At 46.1% G+C, this 26534-nt stretch overlaps 1 protein-coding gene and 1 long non-coding RNA gene across 2 annotated transcripts in view; both read left to right on the forward strand.

Moving 5' to 3' along the window:
* LOC141073990 (uncharacterized) overlaps positions 1-26534 on the forward strand; it is a 344900-nt gene that overhangs the window by 63105 nt on the left and 255261 nt on the right. The gene's annotated exons all lie outside the window — the stretch shown is intronic.
* On the forward strand, positions 699-26454 carry LOC141073948 (uncharacterized). The gene is made up of 4 exons (XM_073561477.1): positions 699-806; positions 2716-2841; positions 19015-19105; positions 25292-26454. The coding sequence occupies exons 1-4, from the start codon at positions 699-701 to the stop codon at positions 26395-26397; spliced, it is 1431 nt and encodes a 476-aa protein (XP_073417578.1). The 3' UTR covers positions 26398-26454.

The following is a 26534-nucleotide window of genomic DNA, read 5'->3' on the forward strand; positions in this document are numbered from 1 at the left end:
GCGAAATAACAAAACCTCATAGCGTGAAGAACACACCTTCTCCAAAATGCCGCCCAACCGTTCAAGCACCTCAAAAGATATCGGACGCCTCAAGTCACCCCTGCTTTTTAACCGGCGAAACCCTTTCGCCGCTTGTTTCACCAAAAATGTTTTCGTCCAATCGCGGCAGCCGCGCAAGCGAAATCCAAAGGACAAACCCGCTAAAACACGCATGGCTTTTGCACCCGACCAACTCTCGGAGGCCCCCCACCCCAACCAAGACAACAAAACTCCCTCCTGATCCAAGCCGGGCCCGACTGCTACGTCGGCCGCTAACTGTTCCTCCCACTTGCACCATACAGCCCAGTAAGCCTCCCAGGTCTTTGGAGCCAAAGACGACTCAATCAGCGATGCCGCGGCCCATAGGCCACTATCCACAGCTCCTCCGGACAAGCTAAACCCATGACCTCCACCTCTGGCGCCAAAGAGCGAAACCGATCCCACTGTAAACGAGAGAGAGAGTCAGTGATATCGTTCTTAACACCTGGCACATGCGTCGCGGTCACTTGTGCATTCAGGTCCAAACAGAGGAGAACCAACCGCTGTAACACCCGAACGACTGGGGGAGACGATGCAGTAAGGCCATTAATCGTGCACACAGCGCCCATGTTATCGCAATTAAAACGCACCCGCCGATCCCGAAACTCACGTCCCCACAAATGGACGGCTACCAGAATCGGAAAGATCTCCAGCAAAGCGATATTGCGCACCAAGCCATCCGCAATCCATCCCTTAGACCACCGGGACGCACACCACTGCCCCCGAAAGTAAGCCCCAAAACCAACACCGCCAGCCGCATCTGTGAACAACTCCAACGCGTCACTGCTGACCACCTCTTCCATCACCAACGAACGGCCGTTGTACCCCTCCAAGAATGACTCCCAAATCGCCAAATCGGCCCTGAGTTCCGCTGACAACCTGATGAAATGATGAGGGGCTCGAACACCCGCGGTCGCACTGGCCAGACGAAGTGAAAAAACATGCCCCATTGGCATGACTCGACATGCAAAATTGAGCTTTCCCAGCAACGACTGGAGATCACGCAGCGAGAACTTCTCGACCCTGCGCGCTCAGACCACCTCCGCCCGCAAATCAGCCAACTTATCCTCAGGCAGCCTGAACTCCCAATTCACCGTATCAATGACAATTCCCAAAAAACGCAAACACGTACAGGGGCCTTCGGTTTTTTCAGGCGCGAGAGGAACACCAAAACGCTCCGCCACCCACTCGATGGCCTGTAACAGTCTCTCGCAACAATCGGAATCCCCGGAGCCCACGCACAAAAAATCATCCAAGTCATGAATGACCGAATCAAAACCGGAAACATCGCGCATGACCCACTCCAAAAAAGAACTGAAGGCTTCAAAATACGCACAAGACAACGAACATCCCATGGGTAGACACCTGTCCACAAAAAACATGCCTTCCCAATAGCAACCTAACAACTTCATGCTGTCCGGATGAACCGGGAGCAAACGAAAAGCGGATTCCATGTCCGTTTTAGCCATAAGGGCACCCCGACCACATTTTCGCACCCACCCCGCTGCTTCATCAAAGGAGGAGTAAACCACCGAACAGCTTTCCGGATCGATACCATCGTTAACAGAACCCCCGCGAGGGTACAACAAATGTTGGATAAGCCGAAACTTATTCGGCTCTTTCTTCGGAACCACTCCTAGAGGAGAAACAACCAAATCCGAAAAAGGGGGGAAACAAAGAGGCCAGCCATACGGCCCAACGAAACCTCCTTTTCCAGCTTTTCTGAAACCACTGAACCATGTAACAAGGCCGAACGCAAATTTTTTAAAACCCGCGGAATAGCAAAAGGGGGGTGAGGGATAACAAAACCGTCCTTGAAACCCGCGTACAGCAAAGCCGACTTCTCCCTGTCCCCATATCTATTTAGATAAGGGACCATCCTTTCCAGCCTCACTGGAGTCTCCCCCTTGGGAATTACCACCGCCGGTTCGGGGCTTCCCTTTCTTGAAACACTTGGCGGCTCCATGGGACGCGCTATTGCAGTTGGAGCAAAGATGTTTAAATTTGCAGTTCGCCCCGAATTTACATGGGCCGTCGTTGAACTGCCAGCACACCCCCAACTTATGATTTCCCGTTTGAACCTGCCCGCCCCCTCCTGAGATGCCAGAACTGCCGCTACTCTGGCTGGTACTCCCAGCCCCCCCATGAAAGGAGCTACCAAATTTATTTTGAGCTATGACCCGCATCCACAGCCCAATGTCCTTCTGGTCCCAACGGATAGCCGGACGGACAGCCTTCCTCTGCCGAAATTGCTCATCATAGCGCAAACAAGCCTGACCCCCATACACCCTATAGGCCTCCCCTATGGCGTCAAAATAACGCCGAGCAATTATCAGGGGACTTTTCTCCAATGACGCTCGCCAAAATAGCGAACGCCTGTTGCCAATTAACGAACGTTTGCGGGATCAGACGCCATCTACGCTTCTCTTCATCCTCCTTTTTGCTATCCTCCTTCAGGCCCTTATCCAAATTAAATTTCTCTAATGGCAAGAGGGAAAATATTTCCACATACTCGTCCTTCCAAATGCACTCCTTTACTTCTTTCTTTAAATGAGCCCCCAACTGACCCTCAAAACAAACATACCTCCCCATGCGCTCTATCGTCCAAGTGTATGCGACATTCTTTCTCTTTCTCAGTCTGCACCGACACCGACACCGGTTCACTTGCGCGCCCGGCCAAATCCGACCCACTCCGCCCCGCAGGACTCCCAGCTTGTGGCCAAGCTGCTACTGGTGACGGTGAAGCGAGACCCCGCTCCAGACGTGACACCAAATTCCGCATATCCGCAAGCACATCGCTAACCCCCCCGGCCGCGGCTACGCCACCAGATCCCAACCCCCCGCTGACCCCGAGGGATTCCGCCAACGGCCCCCCACCCAACCAGGATGATGTTGCAACTGGATGACAAACAGGGGACAGAGAGCCATATTCACCGGGCTGCGAGGGGGCTGTGTGCCCTCCAGCCGGAAAACCTGGGTCCTCGGATGTACCTTCGCCAGCTTGCTGTCGACATCTGGGACTCCCCGCAGGAGGTGTCAAATGATGATGACTGGGCCCCCCGAGGGACCCCGATGACGGGACCCCAGCAATGGACGCTGACCGGGACACCGTGAGTTCTGCTCCCGCATCCATAGCTGGAATTTCCCACACAGCAATGGCATAAAGTGAGACTAGGGACTTTTTTTTTTTTTAAGTGGCGGAGGAATACAGTGCGGAAGGATACCTACCTTCCGTCATTGGATTCCTGCAGCCCGTAGAGAACGGCAGCAACAGCTGATGCTGCAGTTCTCTACCCAAGATCGTCGTGGGACACACTCGTGGACTGCTTCGGATCGTGGGTGAGTATTTTTGTGGTTTGTTATGTTAATATTTATTCCGGAAAAGACAATGGCTTCGGGAAACAATGTGACAAGTATTGGTAAGTATGTTACTCTATGTTATATGTACTGTATGTCTATGTATGTATTGTATGAATGTATTGTATGTAGTATGTATGTAGTATATATGTGGTATGTATGTAGCATGTAGTATGTATGTAGTATGCATGTAGCATGCATGTAGCATGCAGTATGTATGTAGCATGCATGTAGTATATATGTAGTATGTATGTAGCATGTAGTATGTATGTAGCATGCATGTAGTATATATGTAGTATGTATGTAGCATGTAGTATGTATGTAGCATGCATGTAGTATATATGTAGTATGTATGTAGCATGTAGTATGTATGTAGTATGTATGTAGCATGCATGTAGCATGTAGTATGTATGTAGCATGTAGTATGTATGTAGTATGTATGTAGCATGCATGTAGCATGCAGTATGTATGTAGCATGTATGTAGTATGTATGTAGCATGCATGTAGCATGCAGTATGTATGTAGCATGCATGTAGTATATATGTAGTATGTATGTAGCATGTAGTATGTATGTAGCATGCATGTAGTATATATGTAGTATGTATGTAGCATGTAGTATGTATGTAGTATGTATGTAGTATGTATGTGGTATGTATGTAGTATATATGTAGTATGTATGTAGCATGTAGTATGTATGTAGCATGCATGTAGTATATATGTAGTATGTATGTAGCATATATGTAGTATGTATGTAGCATGTAGTATATATGTAGTATGTATGTTGCATGTAGTATATATGTAGTATGCATGTTGCATGCATGTAGTATATATGTAGTATGTATGTTGCATGTAGTATGTATGTAGTATGTATGTTGCATGTAGTATATATGTAGTATGAATGTAGCATGTATGTAGTATGTAGTATGAATGTAGCATGTATGTAGTATGCATGTTGTATGTATGTAGCATGTAATTTTTTTTTTTTTTTTTTTTTTTACATTCAACACATTAGCCGGATGATGGGACTACTACTGTCCCATCATTGGCTAATGTGTCAATCACTGTCATGGTAGCAGGCATCGCCCGATGGGACTTGTAGTCCCATCGGACGATGCCTGCACAGACCCCCGAAGCCTGCACAGCCCCCGGGCAGGCCGGCACAGCCCCCCGGCAGGCCGGCACAGCCCACCGGAGCCTGCACAGACCACCGGCAGGCCGGCACAGCCCCCCGAAAGGCCCATACAGACCCCAGAGAGGCTGTACAAGGGAAAAACAGGATTTTTCTTATTCCGATACCGGAAGTCCCATAGACTTGAATGGGACTTCCGGTATCGGAATCGGCGATACCGATACTTTTTTTTAAGATCGGCCGATCCATTCCGATCCGATACTTTGAAGTATCGGACGGTATCGCTCAACTCTAGTTGTGGACCTTGCAGATCAGGTTCTACAGCCATACCAGGCATCAAGAAAATCATATATCTGGTATAAAAAGTTAGTCATGTATTTGTTTCAGGTGGCCACATATAATTCTTTTGTGTTATACAAAAAAGTCAGAAATGCAGATACTTTCCTTGATTATCAGGAAAAGGTCACTGAAAATCTTGTTTTTGAAAATTTTGTCCCCACCAATCCTTTAGAATGTGAAGATGTCAGAAGACTCACTGAGCGACATTTTATTGCACTCATCCCAGTAACTGAAACAAGAAAGAACCCCAGAGAAGATGTCGTGTATGTTCCTAGAGAGGAATGAGGCATGATCCCCGCTATTATTACCCACAATGCCCATCACTGCCAGCCTTATGCCTCCATGACGGCTTTACAATCTTCCACACAGAACCACGTTTTTGAACTGTTTTCACATTCAAGCATTTGGTTTATTTAGTGACAGACACATTTGAGTAGAGCTGACTTAACAATTTCCGGGGGTAGGTGGGGAGGTCTCCAGAGACACAAGCTGGGCACAATATGTTATTGTGAGGCTTAGAAAAAAAATGACATTCAGCAAAATGTCACCGGTCATGGCGGCTCCTGCGCAGTAGCATCTATAAGTAAGAGATAGATGATACTGCGCAGGCGCCGGTGGTGTCATTTTGCTGGATGTAATTTTTTTCTAAGCCTCACAATAGCCACAATATTATAGGAATTATCACCAATAATATCAATGCTATTATATGCATTAATGGGGGCAGGTCAGTGAGGGATCAGCGACCTGTCATAAGCCAATACAGATGAACATGTAATCAGAGCACCACATAAAGCCCCGCCCACAGCCCCACCCACAGCCCCGCCCCAGAGCACGAGAATCTCATTAACTGAAAACTACAAATACAGATTACACAACAGTAAACCAGAGTTGCCCTCATTTATGGTGGACCATTGGAGCTACTATGGATCCTGAGCAGAAGATTAGAGGAAATAATATTGCTCCCCATTTCAGGAGAGATTGTGCAGTAATCTGAATTCCTTAGGATCAAAAACAATGTAATTTATGACGTGGAGTGAATCCATGACACCAGGGCTGGAGCCAACACATCTCCTGCAGGCGGGAATAAATGTATATTACAGCCCTCAGCCACGCACAGCTTAGAGATCTATCAGGGCACAGGTGGAATGTTTGTCCTGGAGATTCTCACAATCCTCCCTGAAGTTAGTTGGTTTTAATACAAATTGAAAAGTCAGGATAAAGGGAAACTCTGCTGTTATTGGACAGAAATTCACACTTGGCCTCACTGCACATTTACTGTTGTGGATCATAAAAGGGAAGTTTGGCCAGAAAGACTGGACCTGGTCTTGTAGGGACCATGAGACATTGAGCAGCACAGAAGGGAGAGAAGATTCATCCGATAAGATCTCAGGGATCTAGGAAGCCAACAGCATCATTACCCTCCGCTTTCTCTTACAGGCCCAGCATAAGATTTTTCTCCAAGTGATTTTCTATCTTGTCAGCACATTATACGTACGCTGTCATTTGGCTTTATAGTTACAGATCTGGTTAGGTAACGGTCAGTGTCTTCTAATGTGAAGCAGAGAATGGCTGATGAAATCAATTATTAACCCTTATACAAGTCAGTTCACATATGGTGTACCAAGATGGCGTCTGTGTCTTCAGACAACACCCTGTAAGGAATCCTTGGAATGCAGAAGCTGAGATACTGGATACCATATATGGAAGTGAAGCTGAAATGGACCTATCATAGACTGACACTGGCTCCTCAGAAGATTGTGTGACACCCATTTCCTGTCTCTTTGTCTTGAGAATAAACTTCAGTTCTGTGCAAGCCTTTGCTGAGAAAGGAGTAGACATCTAACTCTGTGTTCCGTGTGACTCCTTAAGCGCGCACTCGGCCTATATTAGGTCAGGTACAAGCAATTATATAGATCTCGCTTTAAAGGTTCACCTTCACACTAATACCAGGGGGTAGGTGGATACTCCGGGTTGTAAGTTCTATAGAAAAGGGCTTTCAATGCCCAAAGTCGTTGAACAGTTTTGGGTGGAGGAGAATGTTGTGGTCTAGAGGCAAAATGGTGATCACGGTAATATGGCAGGACTACACCACCGATAAAGCAGCCACAGCCGGTGACTGAGAGGAATCTGTGACTTCTCTGCATTCAGTGGTTACTACTCACCTGGGTAGTCATAAGTGGGAATCTCCTCTTTACACCGCTCATCACCCCTCACATATGTCTCTGTAGTATTAATATGGGTCAGATCTTCACCCTGAAACAAATATTGTAAAAGTCACAGACAGATGGAGAAGTCCCATCTATGATCAGCTCTAATCCTGCCATCTCCACCGTTCTCATTACACAAGTATAAAACATATAATACTGGTGGATAAAACAAGACTGAGCACAAGACCTTCACAGCCGTCTACACATCATAGGGGAGATCTCCTGACACCTTCTCTCCATCTACCTGATGATCCTGAGGAGCACTGGGATCTACTTGGTTACAGTCCTGTGGAAGAAGAGGATGGGGACATCTCTCTGGTGTTGTCCTCTTACTGGATAGATCTGGAGGAAACACATACAGGGACTGAATTCATTCTCTACATACAGATAATTATAGGCCGTGTGTATTTAGTCCTGTCTATTACCTGGAGATGTGAGGGGCTGGGGAACCTCCATTATGACGTTCTTGTACAGATCTCTGTGTCCTTCTAAATACTCCCACTCCTCCATGGAGAAATAGACAGCGACATCCTGACACTTTATAGGAACCTGACACATACAATGATACCGTCATCCCCTGATCCCTTCATAGTGTTACTGTATAATGTCCCAGCATTCCCAGCAGTGTCACCTCTCTAGTCAGCAGCTCAATCATCTTGTAGATGAGTTCTAGGATCTTCTGGTCATTGATGTCCTCATGGATCAGGGGGTGAGGTGGAGGCCCCGTGATTGGGCTCAGGGGTCTTCCCCATCCCTCAGACACAGGGTCCTGACAGCGATCACTAGAGGTCTTCTTCACCACTGTGTAATCCTGGTTATGGAGAGACACATTAATAAATCTCACTACAGACATTTCCAGAGTCCTCACCTCTCCAGTTCTGTCCATCTGTTATTCCCATAGATAAGAATGATGTAATGTGACGTCATCAGAATCTCTCACCTCTCCAGTGAGAAGGAAGAGGATCTCTAGGGTGAGGTGTAACATCCTCTCTGCCATCTTGTCTCTGTCAATATCCATCCTTGATGGGTAAATCAGGAAAACTCTCTTATGTAGATCTTCACTGAGAGGATCCGATATTGTAGAGACCTGAATGAGAAGAAGATGATCCGATGTAACACCATAAGAATCCTGTGTAATAATACAATTACTGGAGATAATAAGGGAAACATATGAGGAGATTTATTATCTTACAGGGTTTAGTTTTCTTCCCTGACATCTACTAATAAAACCTATATATTTAGGCCACAGACAACAAGCAGTTTCCTCCTCGGAGTTGGCAGCTGAACACGTTCCTCATAGACTCATCTTCCATAACGCTAATTCTCCTCTCATTACCGACACTGGAATCGGCATTAGCAATACTGCAGGAGATATTCATTACACGTGACATGAGAAATAACTCCTTCATGATGAGGACGACATCTTCATCTTCTACTGCGGCTCTAGAGACAGATTTGGCCAGAGTCGGTCACTGCCTCCATCCCCACCGGCCGTCTATATGAAGGTTTCCCGTCTTCCCCGCACTGGAATCTTCTATCACGTTAGATCTCAGCTCTGAGTCACGCACAGAAGTTTGAGGCTTTTAGAAAAGATTTTTTGTTTCCACAAACACAACGGACAGAAATGATCTGATCCCTAAGTCTCCATGTACAGTGATTTATGGGGATTATTTCTGGCCTTAGGCTTTCCTATATTACAAGAAAAACTCCAGAAAAAGCCGATATTAAAATGTTTCTAAAGAAAATTGGCTCCAACAATTCTTGTAAGAAGAAAAAAATATGTAAAAAGCAGAAGACACATTTTATAATTTTTAACATGTTAAACATTTATTAAGAAGAAATTAATCTTTTTGGGCCCCAGAACATAGATGTACACCGCAGGGACGGCACAGATGAGGCTGCAACAAAAACCCTGAAAAGCAAACATGACATCTAAGAAGGTGTGACAGAGTTTGGCTGAATGCCCCCTGCCTCCAAGTACTCGATATTATGGGGCGGCCTAGATACTCTGATACTTAGGCCTGTTTCACACTTCAGTTTTTGTCCATCAGTCAAGATCCGCCGTTTTGCAAAAAAAACGGATCCGCTATTTTGTTTGGCGGATCTGTTTTTTTTCCCATTGAGTTGCATTACCAGTGGATCTTGACGGACGGCCAACCGTTGAATCCGTTTTTTTGCGGATCCGCCAAAATTTTGCCGTCTGCCGACATGCCCGAACGGAGCATGTAACGTTTTTTCGGGCGGAAGGATCCGCACTTCACACTGCGCATGCCCGAAAAACTTCACTCACCCTGAAATGTAACCCTAAAGTCTGTTCTGGTGCCTGGAAAAAAAAAATCTCTCTCTCTTTCTTTCTCTCCCCCCTCCTCCCCCCCCCCGGGCTGCAGTTCCTTTAAAATTCTTCAATCATCGGATCCATCAAAAAAACGGTCCGGTGGCATCCGTTTACATCAGTTAGCAACGGATCCGCTTTCCGCCATTTTGGCAGATTTTAACTGACACAAAAAAACTGAAGTGTGAAACAGGCCTTACATGCCTAATAATGGGGTATGGGCTGCAATGTATGAAGGTCTATTAGGCCGGGCCAGAGGCAGCGTCCAATAAGTTACCTTATAACTCCCCCATACACATTAGACTAAAGTTCCATGAAAGCACTGATTTCGGGGGGTTTGGCCGAGATATAATGTATTTGGGGGCCTCCCGACAGATGATGTCAGGGTAGAGAAGGATCTGGCATCCTGAATTTCAGAGGATAATCCGTTTGCTCTTCCTGTAGATAATCCTCCGCTAGAGGAGTCTGGAGGCGACTCTCTCATACAGACCACAGGAAAGCTGGAATATTTGTGTGTATGGGGGAGTCGGGAGAGATCGCCGTCTGCCAAATGAGCGTTCAGCCAACTCTGATCTCATGTGTATGGGGCCGTTAGTATTACACTGACAGGCAGTGATGATACACGGCACTACAGTAGTACAGGGCATCACCGGAGCCATCAGAGGCTTGTATGTTGTATGATCGCACTGATCAGAGGGGTTTAAAAAAGGTTCAAAGTGGAAAAAAAATCACAGTTTCAGCAACAAGAAATATCCATCACTATATGGAAAGCAGAGTCACTGCACAATGTTAGTTACGTCACATCCATAACTACTTTATTATACTCTATTATCCTGTACACAGTGGATTAGATAGAAATCACAGATCACACAGCAATAGCTGGAATTGGACCCTCCAACGTAAAGAAAAAAAAATCTCTCTATCTATATACACTGTTCAAAAAAAATAAGGGGAACACTTAAACAACAGAATATAACTCCAAGTAAATCAAACTTCTGTGAAATCAAACTGTCCACTTAGGAAGCAACACTGACTGACAATCAATTTCACATGCTGTTGTGCAAATGGAATAGACAACAGATGGAAATTATTGGCAATTATCAACACACCCTCAATAAAGGAGTGGTTCTGCAGGTGGGGACCACAGACCACATCTCAGTACCAATGCTTTCTGGCTGATGTTTTGGTCACTTTTGAATGCTGGTTGTGCTTTCACACTTGTGGTAGCATGAGACGGACTCTACAACCCACACAAGTGGCTCAGGTAGTGCAGCTCATCCAGGATGGCACATCAATGCGAGCTGTGGCAAGAAGGTTTGCTGTGTCTGTCAGTGTGGCACCCCCAAGAGTATGGTCGCCACACTGGCTTTGCCTTCCTCCAGGGGAGGGTAATGCCAGGCTTGGAAGCAGTGATGGGTCTCTCCAGCAGTTAACCTAATGCATGCAACACAGTTCCACTCCGGGCCAGCAGGGGGAACTCTGAACCAGGATTCTGTAGAGGAGTGTCCTCTGAGGGCCAGGAGGAAGAAGGGGCAGATAGCCTGCGGAGGGTGAAGTGTGCAGACGGGAGGAACGAAGCTGAGCTGCAGAAGGCGAGCTCCCTCAGCTTGAGAGCGCACAGAACTGGAGCCTGGTCTCCACGGTGGTACGGATACTAACAGTCCTGCCACAGATACCAGAGGAGTAGGAGGCTGTAAATGCCCTGCTCTCACCAAAGACTAGGGACACAACAGCAACTGAATAGAGAGCCAGGACTCAGGAGAGTAGTCCCCGAGAGAGGCTACAGCTGTCTGTCATACAAGTAAAGTTCTAGGAACATCTGCAGAGAGGCATTTCAGAGTAACTAAGTACTGGAGTGCTTCACACTACAAAGCGCTAGGAAGGAGACTGCACAGCCCTTCTGCAGAGAGAGAATCATGATCTGCTTCCAGGCTAACCTGCTAAATACCATCTGTAATCAGGACTCTGGACTGCATATACTCAGTAAAGGTACAGAAACTGCAACCGCTGTGTCTTGTCTGTTCCCTATGCTTTTGGCACTGCTACATCCCGTGCCAGCTACATCTACACTGCCCTGGTACTACAGCTCCACCTGTGGGGAGCTTTACCATCTAAGCTGCACATACCATCAGTCCCAGCGGATCTGTATGCAGCGTTGGCCTAACACCATATTTACCAAACACCACGGGTGGCGTCACGAACTATTCCACCATTAACTACATCTCCCCATTGCTTGGGCGCCCAGGGCCACGGACCGGGTCACCTCTGCTGTGACACATCCCCATGACAACGGCCCGATACCGAGTACCCCACAGCCCTGGGAGGGCAACCCATCAGCGTAGTGTCCAGAGGCTGGAGGCATGACCAGGAGACAGGACACTACACCAGGAGATGTGGAGGGAGCCGTATGAGGGCAACAACCCAGCAGCAGGACCGCTACCTACACCTTTGTGCAAGAAGGAACAGGAGGAGCACTGCCAGAGACCTGCAAAATAATCTTCAGCAGGCCACAAATGTTCATGTGTCTGCACAAACGGTTAGAAACCGACTCCATGAGGATGGTCTGAGGGCCCGAGGTCCACAGATGGGGGTTGTGCTCACAGCCCAACACCGTACAGGACGCTTGGCATTTGCCACAGAACACCAGGATTGGCAAATTCACCCCTGGCGCCCTGTGCTCTTCACAGATGGAAGCAGGTTCACACTGAGCACATGTGACAGCCGTGACAGAGTCTGGAGACGCCGTGGAGAGCGATCTGCTGCCTGCAACATCCTTCAGCATGACCGGTTTGGCAGTGGTCAGTAATGGTGCGGGGTGGCATTTCTTTGGAGGCCACACGATGTTGGGCTGAGAGCACAACCCCCATGGAGACACAATTGTGCCTTTACCTGGAGATAAATTCCCAGTGGGGGCAATTTCCAAAATGCAATAACTTAAGTGGGGAATTCAGCTCTTTTCTCACTTAAGGGATCTGTATATGGAGTCTACAAACTACAGTGGGGGAAATAAGGATTTGTTACGCTGCCAATTTTGGGGCTAAAGTCACATTTTTGTGAGGAAAAAAGAAAAATTGTCATTTTTTCCTTCCACATTGCTTATATTCCTGTCACACTGTCCGAATTCAGATATTGTCCTGTCAGAAAGGAGAATACAGGGAGCGAAAGGGTTAATAGGACTCACAGGAGGAACCGGCCCAGAAAGCAGAAGATCCAGGAGTGTCTGCCACATATATGACTGCTCTGTGCACAGGACCTGTGATGAGGTCACAGGAGGGGAGGAGTCAGGGGTCACATGATCAGGGGCCTCAGTGTGTGCAGGACTCAGTGTGCTGGAGCGCTCCCGATAATCAGCTGCGTGTGTCGCGCTGTGTGATAGTCACAGCACCTGCATGGAGGGCGACACATGCAGCTGATTATCGGGAGCGCTCCAGGGATCCGGGGTCCCGATGCAGCTATTTGGTAAGTGATATTAGCCAATAACAACTTCTCCGACGATATTCGCTCATCTCTAGTAATAACAGCTCAAAGAAATTCACCGAACTTTTCATTAAGTTTAATAGCGAGACCCTATTAAATATTGAGCACCAGCGGGATGAAGCATTGACAGCGGCATGTAAAAGTGTGGGCGCCCCGGGTCAAAATGACCGTTATTGTGAGCAGTAGTAAGATGAAGATGAAAAGATCTCTAAAAGGCCGAACCTCTAAGATGACACATGGCCTTTGTATTTTAGGCAAAAAGAATAATAAAACATATATATATATATATATCTATCTAATATATAAAGCTCAAAGTGTGTATGTATGTACAGTCATATGTTAAAGTTTGGGCACCCCTATTAATGTTAACCTTTTTTCTTTATAACAATTTTGGTTTTTGCAACAGCTATTTCAGTTTCATATATCTAATAACTGATGGACTCAGTTATATTTCTGGATTCAAATGAGGTTTATTGTACTAACAGAAAATGTGCAATCTGCATTTAAACAAAATTTGACAGGTGCAAAAGTATGGGCACCTCAACATAAAAGTGACATTAATATTTCGTAGATCCTCCTTTTGCAAAAATAACAGCCTCTAGTCGCTTCCTGTAGCTATTAATGAGTTCCTGGATCCTGGATGAAGGTATATGTGATCATTCCTGCTTACAAAACAATTCCCGTTCAGTTCAGTTTGATGGTCGCCGAGCATGGACAGCCCGCTTCAAATCATCCCACAAATGTTCAATGATATTCAGGTCTGGGGTCTGGATAGATGGGCTTCCTCAAAGTTATCCTGGCCCGGCAGAACACAGGCATTAAAAATGGTGTCACTGCCTCGCTTCTTATATCTATTTAGGTCCCTCCCAATTATGGTACCAGACAGAACGATCACTCATTTACACTCTGTGAGGTCTAAGTTTCTTTGGCTAGGAAAACAACCCAGAATTGTGCAAAAACTTATGTTCCGTCACAGAAAAGAAGGGGGTTTATCCCTCCCTAATTTTACACTTTATTACAAGTCGGCACAGATTGCTCCATTAATAAGTGCGTGTTCATATCCCAATAGTCCGAGATGGGTTATTCTGGAATCATTTCTCTCCAAACCATTCTCTTTATCAGGCCTAATGTGCACCACAGACCGACTTCCACAGGGGTTAATGAATGTGGCTCCTTTTACAGTCCACTCGTTGCTTCTTTGGAGGAAAGTCCGGTTTAAATATAACTTACAATCAAGCCCTTCTCCCCTGACAGCTATATTACATAACCCCATGTTCCCGCCAGGTCTTGAGCCTCAAATTTTTTCTTGGTGGAAGCTGAAAGGTATTCATATACTTAAACATTTGTGTTCCCCATTTAATATCTTACTTGACAGACAGGAATTTGTTCAAAAATTTGACCCTCCAGTTAGGGAGGTAATGCGCTTGAACCAGATCTCCCACTTTGCAAAGCAGATCCTCCCGAGCGGTACTACTCTCAGGGCAACCAGTTTTGAAAATAAATGTCTAAATGACCCTTTGGGCAGGGGAACGATCTCATTGATCTACTATGCTATAAATTCTCCACAAGATGATAAAAAATTGAAGTATATGTTACAGTGGGAGGAGGATTTGGGGTTTGAACAGTCAATTGATGAATGGTATCGTAGCTGTGACACCCTATCATGAGGTAGTCACCAGACTTCCCTTGTGGAGACCTCCTTAAAACTCTAAAAGTCTATTATGTACAGGAAAAAATTCACAGCATTTTTCCTAAAATCTCGGGAGACTGTTTTAGGGGCTGTGGAATATCTGGTGACATGAGACATATTTGGTGGTCTTGTACGGTAGTTTCTGGGCTTTGGGAGAAGGTGAAGTGTCTGATAGCACAGATGTATGGTGGACCGGTTGATCTGGAACCTTCTACTCTTTTACTGGGAACCAGGCCTTCCCGGCTTCCAGAAAGCTTTCAGAAGCTAGTAAACTACTTATGTATGGCCACTAAAATCCACATTGCGGCAAAGTGGAAGTCGCCCTCACTGCCAATATCTATGGTGAAAGAGAAGATGAACGACATTATGTTATTCTCATTTGTGGCCCCAGCGTTTCTTGTAGAATAAATCCCTTTCTCACACAGTCCTGTAATAATGACTTTGTTCTCACGTTTTGTAGGAGGTTCGTCTGACTCCATCTTATGTTATCAGTTTAAGTGCGAGAGATGAGAGACCGACGACCGCAGTTTTACCGTGTGTGTCCGGCGTCAGTTCTACAGTGTGAGAGATGCGGGGTCTGTGACCGAAGCTGGGGGTATACGGATGTATACAGCATACACAGAGGGGTCTGTGACCGAAGCTGGGGGTATACGTGTGTATACAGTACACACAGGGGTCTGCGACCAAAGCTGGGGGTATACAGGTGTATACAGTGTACACAGGGATCTGCGACCGAAGCTGGGGGTATACGGGTGTATACAGTGTACACAGGGGGCTGTGACCGAAGCTGGGGGTATACGGGTGTATACAGCATACACACAGGGTTCTGAGACTGAAGCTGGAGGTATACAGGTGTATACAGTGTGAGAGACGCAGGGTCTGTGACTGAAGCTGGGGGTATACAGGTGAATAAAGTATATACAGGGGTCTACAACTGAAGCTGGGGGTATATGGGTGTATACAGTGTACACAGGGGTCTGCGACCAAAACTGGGGATAAACAGGTGTATACAGTGTACACAGGCGTCTGTGACCGAAGCTGGGGGTATACGGGTGTATACAACATACACAGGGGTCTGCGACTGAAGCTGGGGGTATACAGGTGTATATAGTGTGAGAGACGCAGGGTCTGTGAGTGAAGCTTGGGGTATACAGGTGTATACATTATACACAGGGGTCTGCAACTGAAGCTGAGGGAATACAGGTGTATACAGCGTACAAAGAGGCATCTGCAACCGAAGCTGGGGGTATATGGGTGTATACAGCGTACACAGGGGTCTGTGCCCGAAGATGGGGGTATACGGGTGTATACAGCGTACACTGTGGGGTCTGAGACCGAAGCTGGGGGTATACAGCGTACACAGAGGGTCCACACAAACACGGCTCCGCTCCGTACACCTCTTACACACACAGCTCCGCTCCATACACCTCTTACACACACGGCTCCACTCCGTACACCTCTTACACACACGGCTCTGCTCCGTACACCTCGTACACACGCGGCTCCGCTCCGTACACCTCGTACACACGCGGCTCCGCTCCGTACACCTCGTACACACGCGGCTCCGCTCCGTACACCTCGTACACACGCGGCTTCGCTCCGTACACCTCGTACACACACGGCTCTGCTCCGTACACCTCGTACACACACGGCTCCGCTCCGTACACCTCGTACACACACGGCTCCGCTCCGTACACCTCGTACACACACGGCTCCGCTCCGTACACCTCGTACACACACGGCTCCGCTCCGTACACCTCATACACACACGGCTCCGCTCCGTACACCTCGTACACACACGGCTCCGCTCCGTACACCTCGTACTCACGGCTCCGCTCCGTACACCTCGTACACACGCGGCTTCGCTCCGTACACTTCGTACACACGCGGCTCCCCTCCGTACACCTCGTACACACGCGGCTCCGCTCCGTACACCTCGTACACACGCGGCTCCGCTCCGTACACCTCGTACACACGCGGCTCCGCTCCGTACACCTCGTACACACGGCTCCGCTCCGTACACCTCGTACACACACGGCTCCGCTCCGTACACCTCGTACACACACGGCTCCGCTCCGTACACCTCGTACACACGCGGCTCCGCTCCGTACACCTCGTACACACGCGGCTCCGCTCCGTACACCTCGTACACACACGGCTCCGCTCCGTACACCTCCTACACACGCGGCTCCGCTCCGTACACCTCGTACACATGCGGCTCCGCTCTGTACACCTCGTACACACACGGCTCCGCTCCGTACACCTCGTACACACACAGCTCCGCTCCGTACACCTCGTACACACACGGCTCCGCTCCGTACACCTTGTACACACACGGCTCCACTCCGTACACCTCGTACACCTCGTACACATGCGGCTGTGCTACATCCACCCTGTAAACCCCTCCTGACCCCACACAGAAACTTCCCCTCATCCAGCACCATGACAACCAGCACAGCAGAGTCCTCCACACACTGAGGCCCCTGATCACGTGACCCCTGACTCCTCCCCTCCTGTGACCTCATCACAGGTCCTGTGCGCACAGAGCAGCTGTAGAAATCTCCGGCCTCGGGGGTCTCACCAGACTTCGCTCTTTTCTTGCAGGGGCCGCAGTGGATTTCATCCTGGATCCATAGAGCTGAATAGAGGAGCGATGTTCCTTCACTCTGATGGGAATTGATGGTGACGTTTGTCCAACGTCCACGTTACCGAGTAAATCCCCCCAGGACTGCAGCCGGTAAAGACCCCGATATCCACAGGTGTCCCCTCTAATTGGGGGAAAGGGATAGAAAAGCCTCTTATCCCGAGGGGAAACCCTGTACATGGAGACATCGGCCTCAGATCTCTCCTGTTCTGTTCTTCCAGAAAAGCCTCAAACTTCTGTGTGTGACTCAGAGCTGAGATCTAACGTGAGAGAAGATTCCAGTGCGGGGAAGACGGGAAACCTTCATATAGACGGCCGGTGGGGATGGAGGCAGTGACCGACTCTGGCCACATCTGTCTCTAGAGCCGCAGTAGAAGATGAAGATGTCGTCCTCCTCATGAAGGAGTTATTTCTCATGTCGCGTGTAATGAATATCTCCTGCAGTATTACTAATGCCGATTCCAGTGTTGGTAATGAGACGAGAATTAGCGTTATGGAAGATGAGTCTATGAGGAACGTGTTCAGCTGCCGACTCCGAGGAGGAAACTGCTTGTTGTCTGTGGCCTAAATATATTGGTTTTATTAGTAGATGTCAGGGAAGAAAACTAAACCCTGTAAGATAATAAATCTCCTCATATGTTTCCCTTATTATCTCCAGTAATTGTATTATTACACAGGATTCTTATGATGTTACATCGGATCATCTTCTCATTCAGGTCTCTACAATATCGGATCCTCTCACTGAAGATCTTCTACAGAAGAGAGTTTTCCTGATTTACCCATCAAGGATGGATATGGACAGAGACAAGATGGCGGAGAGGATGTTACACCTCACCCTAGAGATCCTCTTCCGTCTCACTGGAGAGGTGAGAGATTCTGATGACGTCACATTACATCATTCTTATCTATGGGAATAACAGATGGACAGAACTGGAGAGGTGAGGACTCTGGAAATGTCTGTAGTGAGATTTATTAATGTGTCTCTCCATAACCAGGATTACACAGTGGTGAAGAAGACCTCTAGTGATCACTGTCAGGACCCTGTGTCTGAGGGATGGGGAAGACCCCTGAGCCCAATCACGGGGCCTCCACCTCATCACCTGCTCCATGAGGACATCAATGACCAGAAGATCCTAGAACTCATCTACAAGATGATTGAGCTGCTGACTGGAGAGGTGACACTGCTGGGAATGCTGGGACATTATACAGTAACACTATGAAGGGATCGGGGGGATGACGGTATCATTGTATGTGTCAGGTTCCTATAAGGTGTCAGGATGTCGCCGTCAATTTCTCCATGGAGGAGTGGGAGTATTTAGAAGGACACAGAGATCTGTACAAGGACGTCATAATGGAGGTTCCCCAGCCCCTCACATCTCCAGGTAATAGACTGGACTAAATACACACGGCCTATAATTATCTGTATGTAGAGAATGAATTCAGTCCCTGTATGTGTTTCCTCCAGATCTATCCAGTAAGAGGACAACACCAGAGAGATGTCCCCGTCCTCTTCTTCCACAGGACTGTAACCAAGAAGATCCCAGTGCTCCTCAGGATCATCAGGTAGATGGAGAGAAGGTGTCAGGAGATCTCCCCTATGATGTGTAGACGGCTGTGAAGGTTTTGTGCTCAGTCTTGTTTTATCCACCAGTATTATATGTTTTATACTTGTGTAATGAGAACGGTGGAGATGGCAGGATTAGAGCTGATCATAGATGAGACTTCTCCATCTGTCTGTGACTTTTACAATATTTGTTTCAGGGTGAAGATCTGACCCATATTAATACTACAGAGACATATGTGAGAGATGATGAGTGGTGTAAAGAGGAGATTCCCACATATGACTACCCAGGTGAGTAGTAACCACTGAATGCAGAGAAGTCACAGATTCCTCTCAGTCACCGGCTGTGGCTGCTTTATCGGTGGTGTAGTCCGGCCGTATTACCATGATCACCATTTTGCCTCTAGACCACAACATTCTCCTCCACCCAAAACTGTTCAAATTTATTTGGGCTTTGAAAGCCCTTTTCTATAGAACTTAGAACCTGGAGAATCCATCCACCTCAAAATACTGACCGTTACCTGCCCAGATCTGTAACTATAAAGCCAAATGACAGCGTACATAGAATGTGCTGACAGGTTAGAAACTCACTTGAAGAAAAATCTTATGCTGGGCCTGTAAGAGAAAGCGGAGGGTAATGATGCTGTTGGCTTCCTAGATCCCTGAGATATTATCGGATGAATCTCCCTTTTCTCCCTTCTGTGCTGCTGAATGTCTCTTGGTTCCTAGGGATGAGCGAGTATACTCGTTAGGGTTTGGTACTCGGCGAGTAATGCGGTACTCAAATCCTGGCGAGTATTTCACAACTCACCTCTCTAAGCTGTGCGTGGCTGAGGGCTGTAATATACATTTATTCCCGCCTGCAGGAGATGTGTTGGCTCCAGCCCTGGTGTCATGGATTCACTCCACGTCATAAATTACATTGTTTCTGATCCTAAGGAATTCAGATTACTGCACAATCTCTCCTGATATGGGGAGCAATATTATTTTCTCTAATCTTCTGCTCAGGATCCATAGTAGCTCCAATGGTCCACCATAAATGAGGGCAACTCTGGTTTACTGTTGTGTAATCTGTATTTGTAGTTTTCAGTTAATGAGATTCTCGTGCTCTGGGGCGGGGGTGTGGGCAGGGCTGTGGGCGGGGCTTTATGTGGTGCTCTGATTACATATTCATCTGTATTGGCTTATGACAGGTCGCTGACCCCTCACTGACCTGCCCCCATTATTACATAATGCATATAATAGCATTGATATTACTGTTGATAATGCCTATAATATTGTGGCTATTGTGAGGCTTAGAAAAAAATTACACCCAGCGAAATGTCACCGGAGATGGCGGCGCCTGCGCAGTATCATCTATATCAAGTATATCAATTTTTTTTTGTTAGGAAGTTATAAGGGTTAAAAGTTGACCAGCGATTTCTCATTTTTCCAACAAAATTTACAAAACAATTTTTTCAGGGAGCACCTCACATTTGAAGTGAGTTTGAGGGTCAATATGACCGAAAATACCCAAAAGTGACACCATTCTAAAAACTGCACCCCTCCAGGTGCTCAAAACCACATTCAAGAAGTTTATTAACCCTTCAGGTGCTTCACAGGAATGAATGGAATGTGGAAGGAGAAAATAAACATTTACTTTCACACAAATTTTCCTTTAGACCTAATTTTTTACTTTTGCAAGGGTAACAGGAGAAAATGGACGATACATTTTGTTTTGCAATTTCTCCTGAGCATGCCGATACCCCATATGTGTGGGAGATCTACTGTTTGGACACACGGCAGGGCTCAGAAGGGAAGGCACGCCATTTGACTTTATGAATGTAAAATATGCTGGAATAATTAGCGGTTGCCATGTCGCATTTGGAGAGCCCCTGATATCCCTAAACAGTTGAAAACCCCAACAAGGGACCCCATTTTGGAAACTAGACCCCTTAGGGAACTTATCCAGATGTGTATTGAGCACCTTGAACCCACAGCTGCTTTATAGAAGTTTATAACATGGCGCCGTGGAAGTAAAAAAAAATAACATTTTTCACAAATCTTTTTAACTCCATATTTTGCATTTTCATAAGGGTAACAGGAGAAATTGTTCCATACAATTTGTTGTGCACTTTCTCCTGAGCATGCCGATACCCCATATGTGGGAGAATGCTACTGTTTGGGCGCATGGCAGAGCTTGGAAGGGAAGGAGCGCCCTATTGGAGAGCAGATTTTGCTGGAATTGTTTGTGGGTGACATGTCACATTGTCAGAGCCCCTGAGGTACCAGAACAGCATAAGCCCCAAAAGTGACTGCATTTTACCAAATACTTCCCTGAATGAATTCCTCTAGTGGTGCAGTGAGCATACTGACACCACAGCTGTTCCATAGAAAATTATACCACTGGGCAGTGAAGAAAAAATAATTACTGTATTTTTCAGACTATAAGATGCACCCCAAATTTTCGAAAGGAAAATAGGGGAAAAAATGTGCCAAATGAGGGTCCGTCTTACAGTCCGAATCCAGCTTACCGGGGGGGGGGATCAGCACAGGTGCCAAAGTGGTCATAGAGGTTGTTCGGTGGTCCAGGCTGGTGTGGTGGCCGCCGGATAATCCCTTTCCTGGCTGGTGCGGCAGCGGTGCTCTGTGCTGGGGTGGCAGCAGCTCTCTACCCGGGGTGGCAGCAGTGCTCTGTGCTGGGGCGGTAGCAGCGATCTGTGCTGGGGCGGTGGCGTTGCTCTGTGCTGGGGCAGCGGCGCTCTGTGCTGCGTGGGGGGCTCCACCGCCTTTTTGTCAAAGCCATAGGCCCCTTCAGCTCCATTGCTGCAATGCGGTGGCCTCCGGGAAAATGGCAGCTGGGGGTGGAGCATGCTCAGATTCAGATCTCGGCAACGAGATCACAGGACGAGATCTGAATCTCAGCATGTGCTGCACACAGCGGCCATTTTTCCGGAGACCACCGCATCACAGCAATGGATCTACAGGGGTCTCCGGGCTTTGACAAAATGCCGGCGGAGCCCTCCACGCAGCACAGAGCGCCGATACCGCAGCATTTGTAAGTATATTCCAACTGTAAGACGCACCCCCAATTCCCCCAAAAAATTTTGGGGAAAAAGTGCGTCTTGTAGTCCGAAAAATATGGTACATTTTTACCATTAAAATTTTGTTTTAGCCCCAAAATTTACATTGGAAAATAGGTAGATAGTTAAATGGTCATCATAGGTAAATCTATGGGTATACATAGGTGAATTCGCAGAGGGGTGTCATTTCCAAAATGGGATCACTTCAGGGCGGATTCTGCTGCTGTGGAACTTTGGAGAGCCACTAAGTGCCAGAACAACAGAATCCCCCCTGAAGTGACCCCTTTTCGGAAATGACACCCCTCTGGGATTTCATCTATGGATATAGTGACCATTTTCACTACATGGATGATTTCCAGAAACACATAGTGGAAGTTTCTGAGGAAAAATTGCAAAAATGTCATTGTAGTGTCCAATATATTGTGCCCAGCTTGTGTCTCTGGAGACCTCCCCCACCTACCCCCGGAAATTGTTAAGTCAGCTCTACTCAAATGTGTCTGTCACTAAATAAACCAAATGCTTGAATGTCAAAACAGTTCAAAAACGTGGTTCTGTGTGGAAGATTGTAAAGCCGTCATGGAGGCATAAGGCTGGCAATGATGGGCATTGTGGGTAATAATAGCAGGTATCATGCCTCATTCCTCTCTAGGAGCATACATGACATCTTCTCTGGGGTTCTTTCTTGCTTCAGTTACTGGGATGAGGGCAATAAAATGTCGCTCAGTGAGTCTTCTGACATCTTCAGATCTAAAGGATTGGCGGGGACAAAATTTTCAAAAACAAGATTTTCAGTGACCTTTTCCTGATAATCAAGGAAAGTATCTGCATTTCCGGCTTTTTTGTATAACACAAAAGAATTATATGTGGCCACCTGAAACAAATACATGACTAACCAGACTTTTAAATAGGGTTATTCTGGTGTAGTAGTTGTCAACATACAGATTGTAGCCTTTTTGAAAAAAAAGACTCAAAACCATTTTTCCAGATGTCCCCAGATAAGTAGGGCCTCCTGGTGGGTTTAGTTGGCTGTCTTTCCCCTCATAAATGTGAAAAGCTGATGCGTATCCGGTTGAACTCTCGCACATTTTATAGAGCTTTATTCCGAACCTTGCCCTCTTAGAAGGAATAAATTGCTTGAGGTGCAGTCTTCCTTTGAATTTTACAAGGGACTCATCAATGGAAGTGTTTTCTGTTGGGGTGTAGAGCTATAAGAACTTTTCTGTCAAGTCTTCGATGATGGGTCTGATTTTGAATAGTCTGTCATGTTCTGGGGCATTTCTGGGCAGGCATTGACTATTGTAGTTAAAATGCCAAAATCTCATGAACATTTCATAACGCGTCCTAGGAAGAACGGCAGAAAACATAGGGGTGGCTTGAACAGGTCGGTTGGACCAATAGGACCAAATGCTTGCTTCTTTAACAAGCCCCATAGTGAATGTAAGTCCTGAAAATGTTTTCATTTCTAGGACATTAGTTGGTGTCCATAAATTTGACCTAGCATAATAGGATCGTGGATTCTGGCTGATGAATTGGGACGCATATAAATTTGTAGGACAATATGCTCTAGCAAGCTATCTGTCAGAAACAAATTAAAAAAACTAATTGGTCCAAAAATTTCCTCCTCCACATTTATACCAGGAATGGCATTAAAATTAGGGATGAATGGAGTAGCCGAATCCGAAGCCTCCCATCTGGGAAATGCTACATCCAGAGGCAAAGCCCCTTGGACATTGGTATGCGCCAATTCACGAGCACTAGGGACAGCGCTAGTACTGGGCATTGTTCCCTGAGTTGGAGACATTTCTCCAGAAGCGCTATTTGTCCTTCTTGTTGTACTGGTCCTTGTGTGTGAGGATGGACCAGAATCACTGCTCATTTCTGAGCTATCACTGTCGCTGCTACTAAAGCCCTCGAAATCCACATCGCCATCTGACACTGCACTTTCTTCACTGTCAGAACATAAAAGTGCATAAGCCTCCTCTGCACTATAATACTGACGGGCCATTTTATGCGTTTTTATTTTTTTTCTGGAAATAGAAAACTCTGATGTGACCAAATTATTGAGGAGACAATTGAGAAAAGCCTAATTCTTTAGCCTAATCCTAACTTTAGAATAAACCTTAACTTTAGCCTAACAGTAACCCTAGCTTTAGCCCCAACACTAACCCTAACTATAGCACTAACCCTAACCTGCCTTATCTGTTTTTTACTTTATAGCACAATCGCTGACTGACACAGCTGTTGGCAGCAGCTCTTGTAACACTGTTTCTCCTCTATTCTCACTGACAGGAGATCTGAGGAGAAACAGCGTTTTTATGAGGCAGATCACCCGGGAAAGTTGCTACAACAAACTCTCCTAGTGATTTGTATCATTGGCTGGTGTGATGCTGACATCATCAGGACCTGAACCTATCAGGTCTCGATGAGGTCGGGGGTCACAGGAAGCATTCTGCGCCAGAATTCCCTCGTTATAAGTTATGTGGGGTCCTGATGAGCACAAAACTGCCGACCGTAGACAAACATCGGCATTGCACAAAGCCCTGCTAGCGCGACGTTTATCTACCGTTGGCAGTCATGAAGTGGTTAAGTTAAGGGTACCATAATTTCTGTCCTGGCCTGTTTCATGAGTTTTATTTTTTTTAAAAATTCTGTGGAAGCATGGCTGAAAAGCAATATCAGACTTTCATTTTCATAGATTTTTGATTTATTATTACTTTTGTCAGATTCAAGTTATTTCTGTGACCATTGTGGGTTTTTCTGTCATTAAACGAGGGGTACCAACAGCTTTGACCACGTGTGTAGGAGGAGTGAATATTTTAACTCCACAGTCACTTTCTGGAAATTAACACGCAGTGGATGTTGGAGAGTGAAAATTACACATTTGCCATTTTATTACCCAGCACATAGTGCCCAGATTGTGCTCCAGGAGACACCACAAATTAAGTGGATTCTTCTCACTATAATATTGCTAAATACAGGGATCCTAAATGTTGTTTGCGCACACTGCAAGACTCCGAAGTGAGAGCGGATTTTGGTGGATTGGTTTATAGAAACCTTGTTGCTTTTCAGCAGCCTTTGAGCCACTAATAGTGCGGGAACCTCTGCTTTTCCAATGACAGATGATGGACCTGAGTGGGGACTTGTTTTTTGAGATGAGAACTGGTATTATTTTTGCCTACATAACATTGATTGGTTTCTTTTTATTCGATATTTGGGAGGCAGAATGAACAAACAGTTGAACACCGCACACTACTGGCTCATCCAACAAGGTTTTCTATTACACTGTGAACGGTCATTGTCTTGGTAAATAATCAAAGTTCTTTACATAGCTTGCCATTTTTATGGACAGTTTAAGTAGAAATGTTCGAAAATATAAATATAAAACTTTTTTAAAAAATTGTTTTGATCTTGGCAGATGACTGTACCAGGAGATCAGTGGGACAGTTGACATCTTCAATGTTTAAATCTGATGATCTTGAGATCCTGCAAGATACAACTGAATTGAATGCCATTACTCCAGATATACCATCATCCATTCACAGCAAAGATCTGTCATCTGATCCTATGAAACAGGTCACATCTTCTGATTCATTACCGACTACTAAGGAAAATCAAAGTCACAAAAGAGGCAATAAAAAACAAACTGCTACTAAAGCAAATAAGCCATTTTCCTGTTCAGAATGTGGGAAATGTTTTAACAACAAATCACATTTTGTTACACACCAACGAACTCACACAGGGGAGAAGCCTTTTACCTGTTTAGAATGTGGGAAATGTTTTAACAACAAATCACATTTTGTTACACATCAGAGAACTCACACAGGGGAGAAGCCTTATTCCTGCTCAGAATGTGGGAAATGTTTTGCACATAAATCACTACTTGTTACTCACCATAGAACTCACACAGGGGAGAATCCTTTTTCATGCTCAGAATGTGGGAAATGTTTTAACCAGAAATCAGATTTGATTAAGCACCATAGAACTCACACAGGGGAGAAGCCTTTTTCCTGTTCAGAATGTGGGAAATGTTTTAACCATAAAGGGAATCTTGTTACACACCAAATAACCCACGCAGGAGAGAAGCCTTTTTCATGTTCAGAATGTGGGAAATGTTTTGCATATAAATCACTGCTTGTTACTCATCACAGAACTCACACAAGAGAGAAGCCTTTTTCCTGTTCAGAATGTGGGAAATGTTTTGCACATAAATCACATTTTGTTAACCACAAGAGAACTCACACAGGGAAGAATCCTTTTTCCTGTTCAGAATGTGGGAAAAGTTTTCTGAAGAAATCATCTCTTCTTAGTCACCAAAGAACTCACACAGGGGAGAAACCTTTTTCTTGTTCAGAATGTGGAAAATGTTTTAACCAGAAATGTCATCTTGTTGGTCACCAGAGAACTCACACAGGGGAGAAGCCTTTTTCCTGTTCAGAATGTGGGAAATGTTTTAACCATAAAGGGAATCTTGTTACACACCAAATAACTCACACAAGGGAGAAGCCTTTTTCATTTTCTTAATGTGGGAAATACTTTACTTGGAAATCAACTGTTAATAAACATCAGAGATGTCACATAGGGGAGAAGCCTTTTTTATGTTCATAATGTTGGAAGAATTTTAACCAAAATTGAATCTTCTTAAATGGGTTGTCTGTTGT

This window comes from Dendrobates tinctorius, unplaced genomic scaffold, assembly GCF_039654945.1.
Source record: "Dendrobates tinctorius isolate UK_male_01 unplaced genomic scaffold, ASM3965494v1 ptg000321l, whole genome shotgun sequence".
NCBI lineage: Eukaryota > Metazoa > Chordata > Amphibia > Anura > Dendrobatidae > Dendrobates > Dendrobates tinctorius.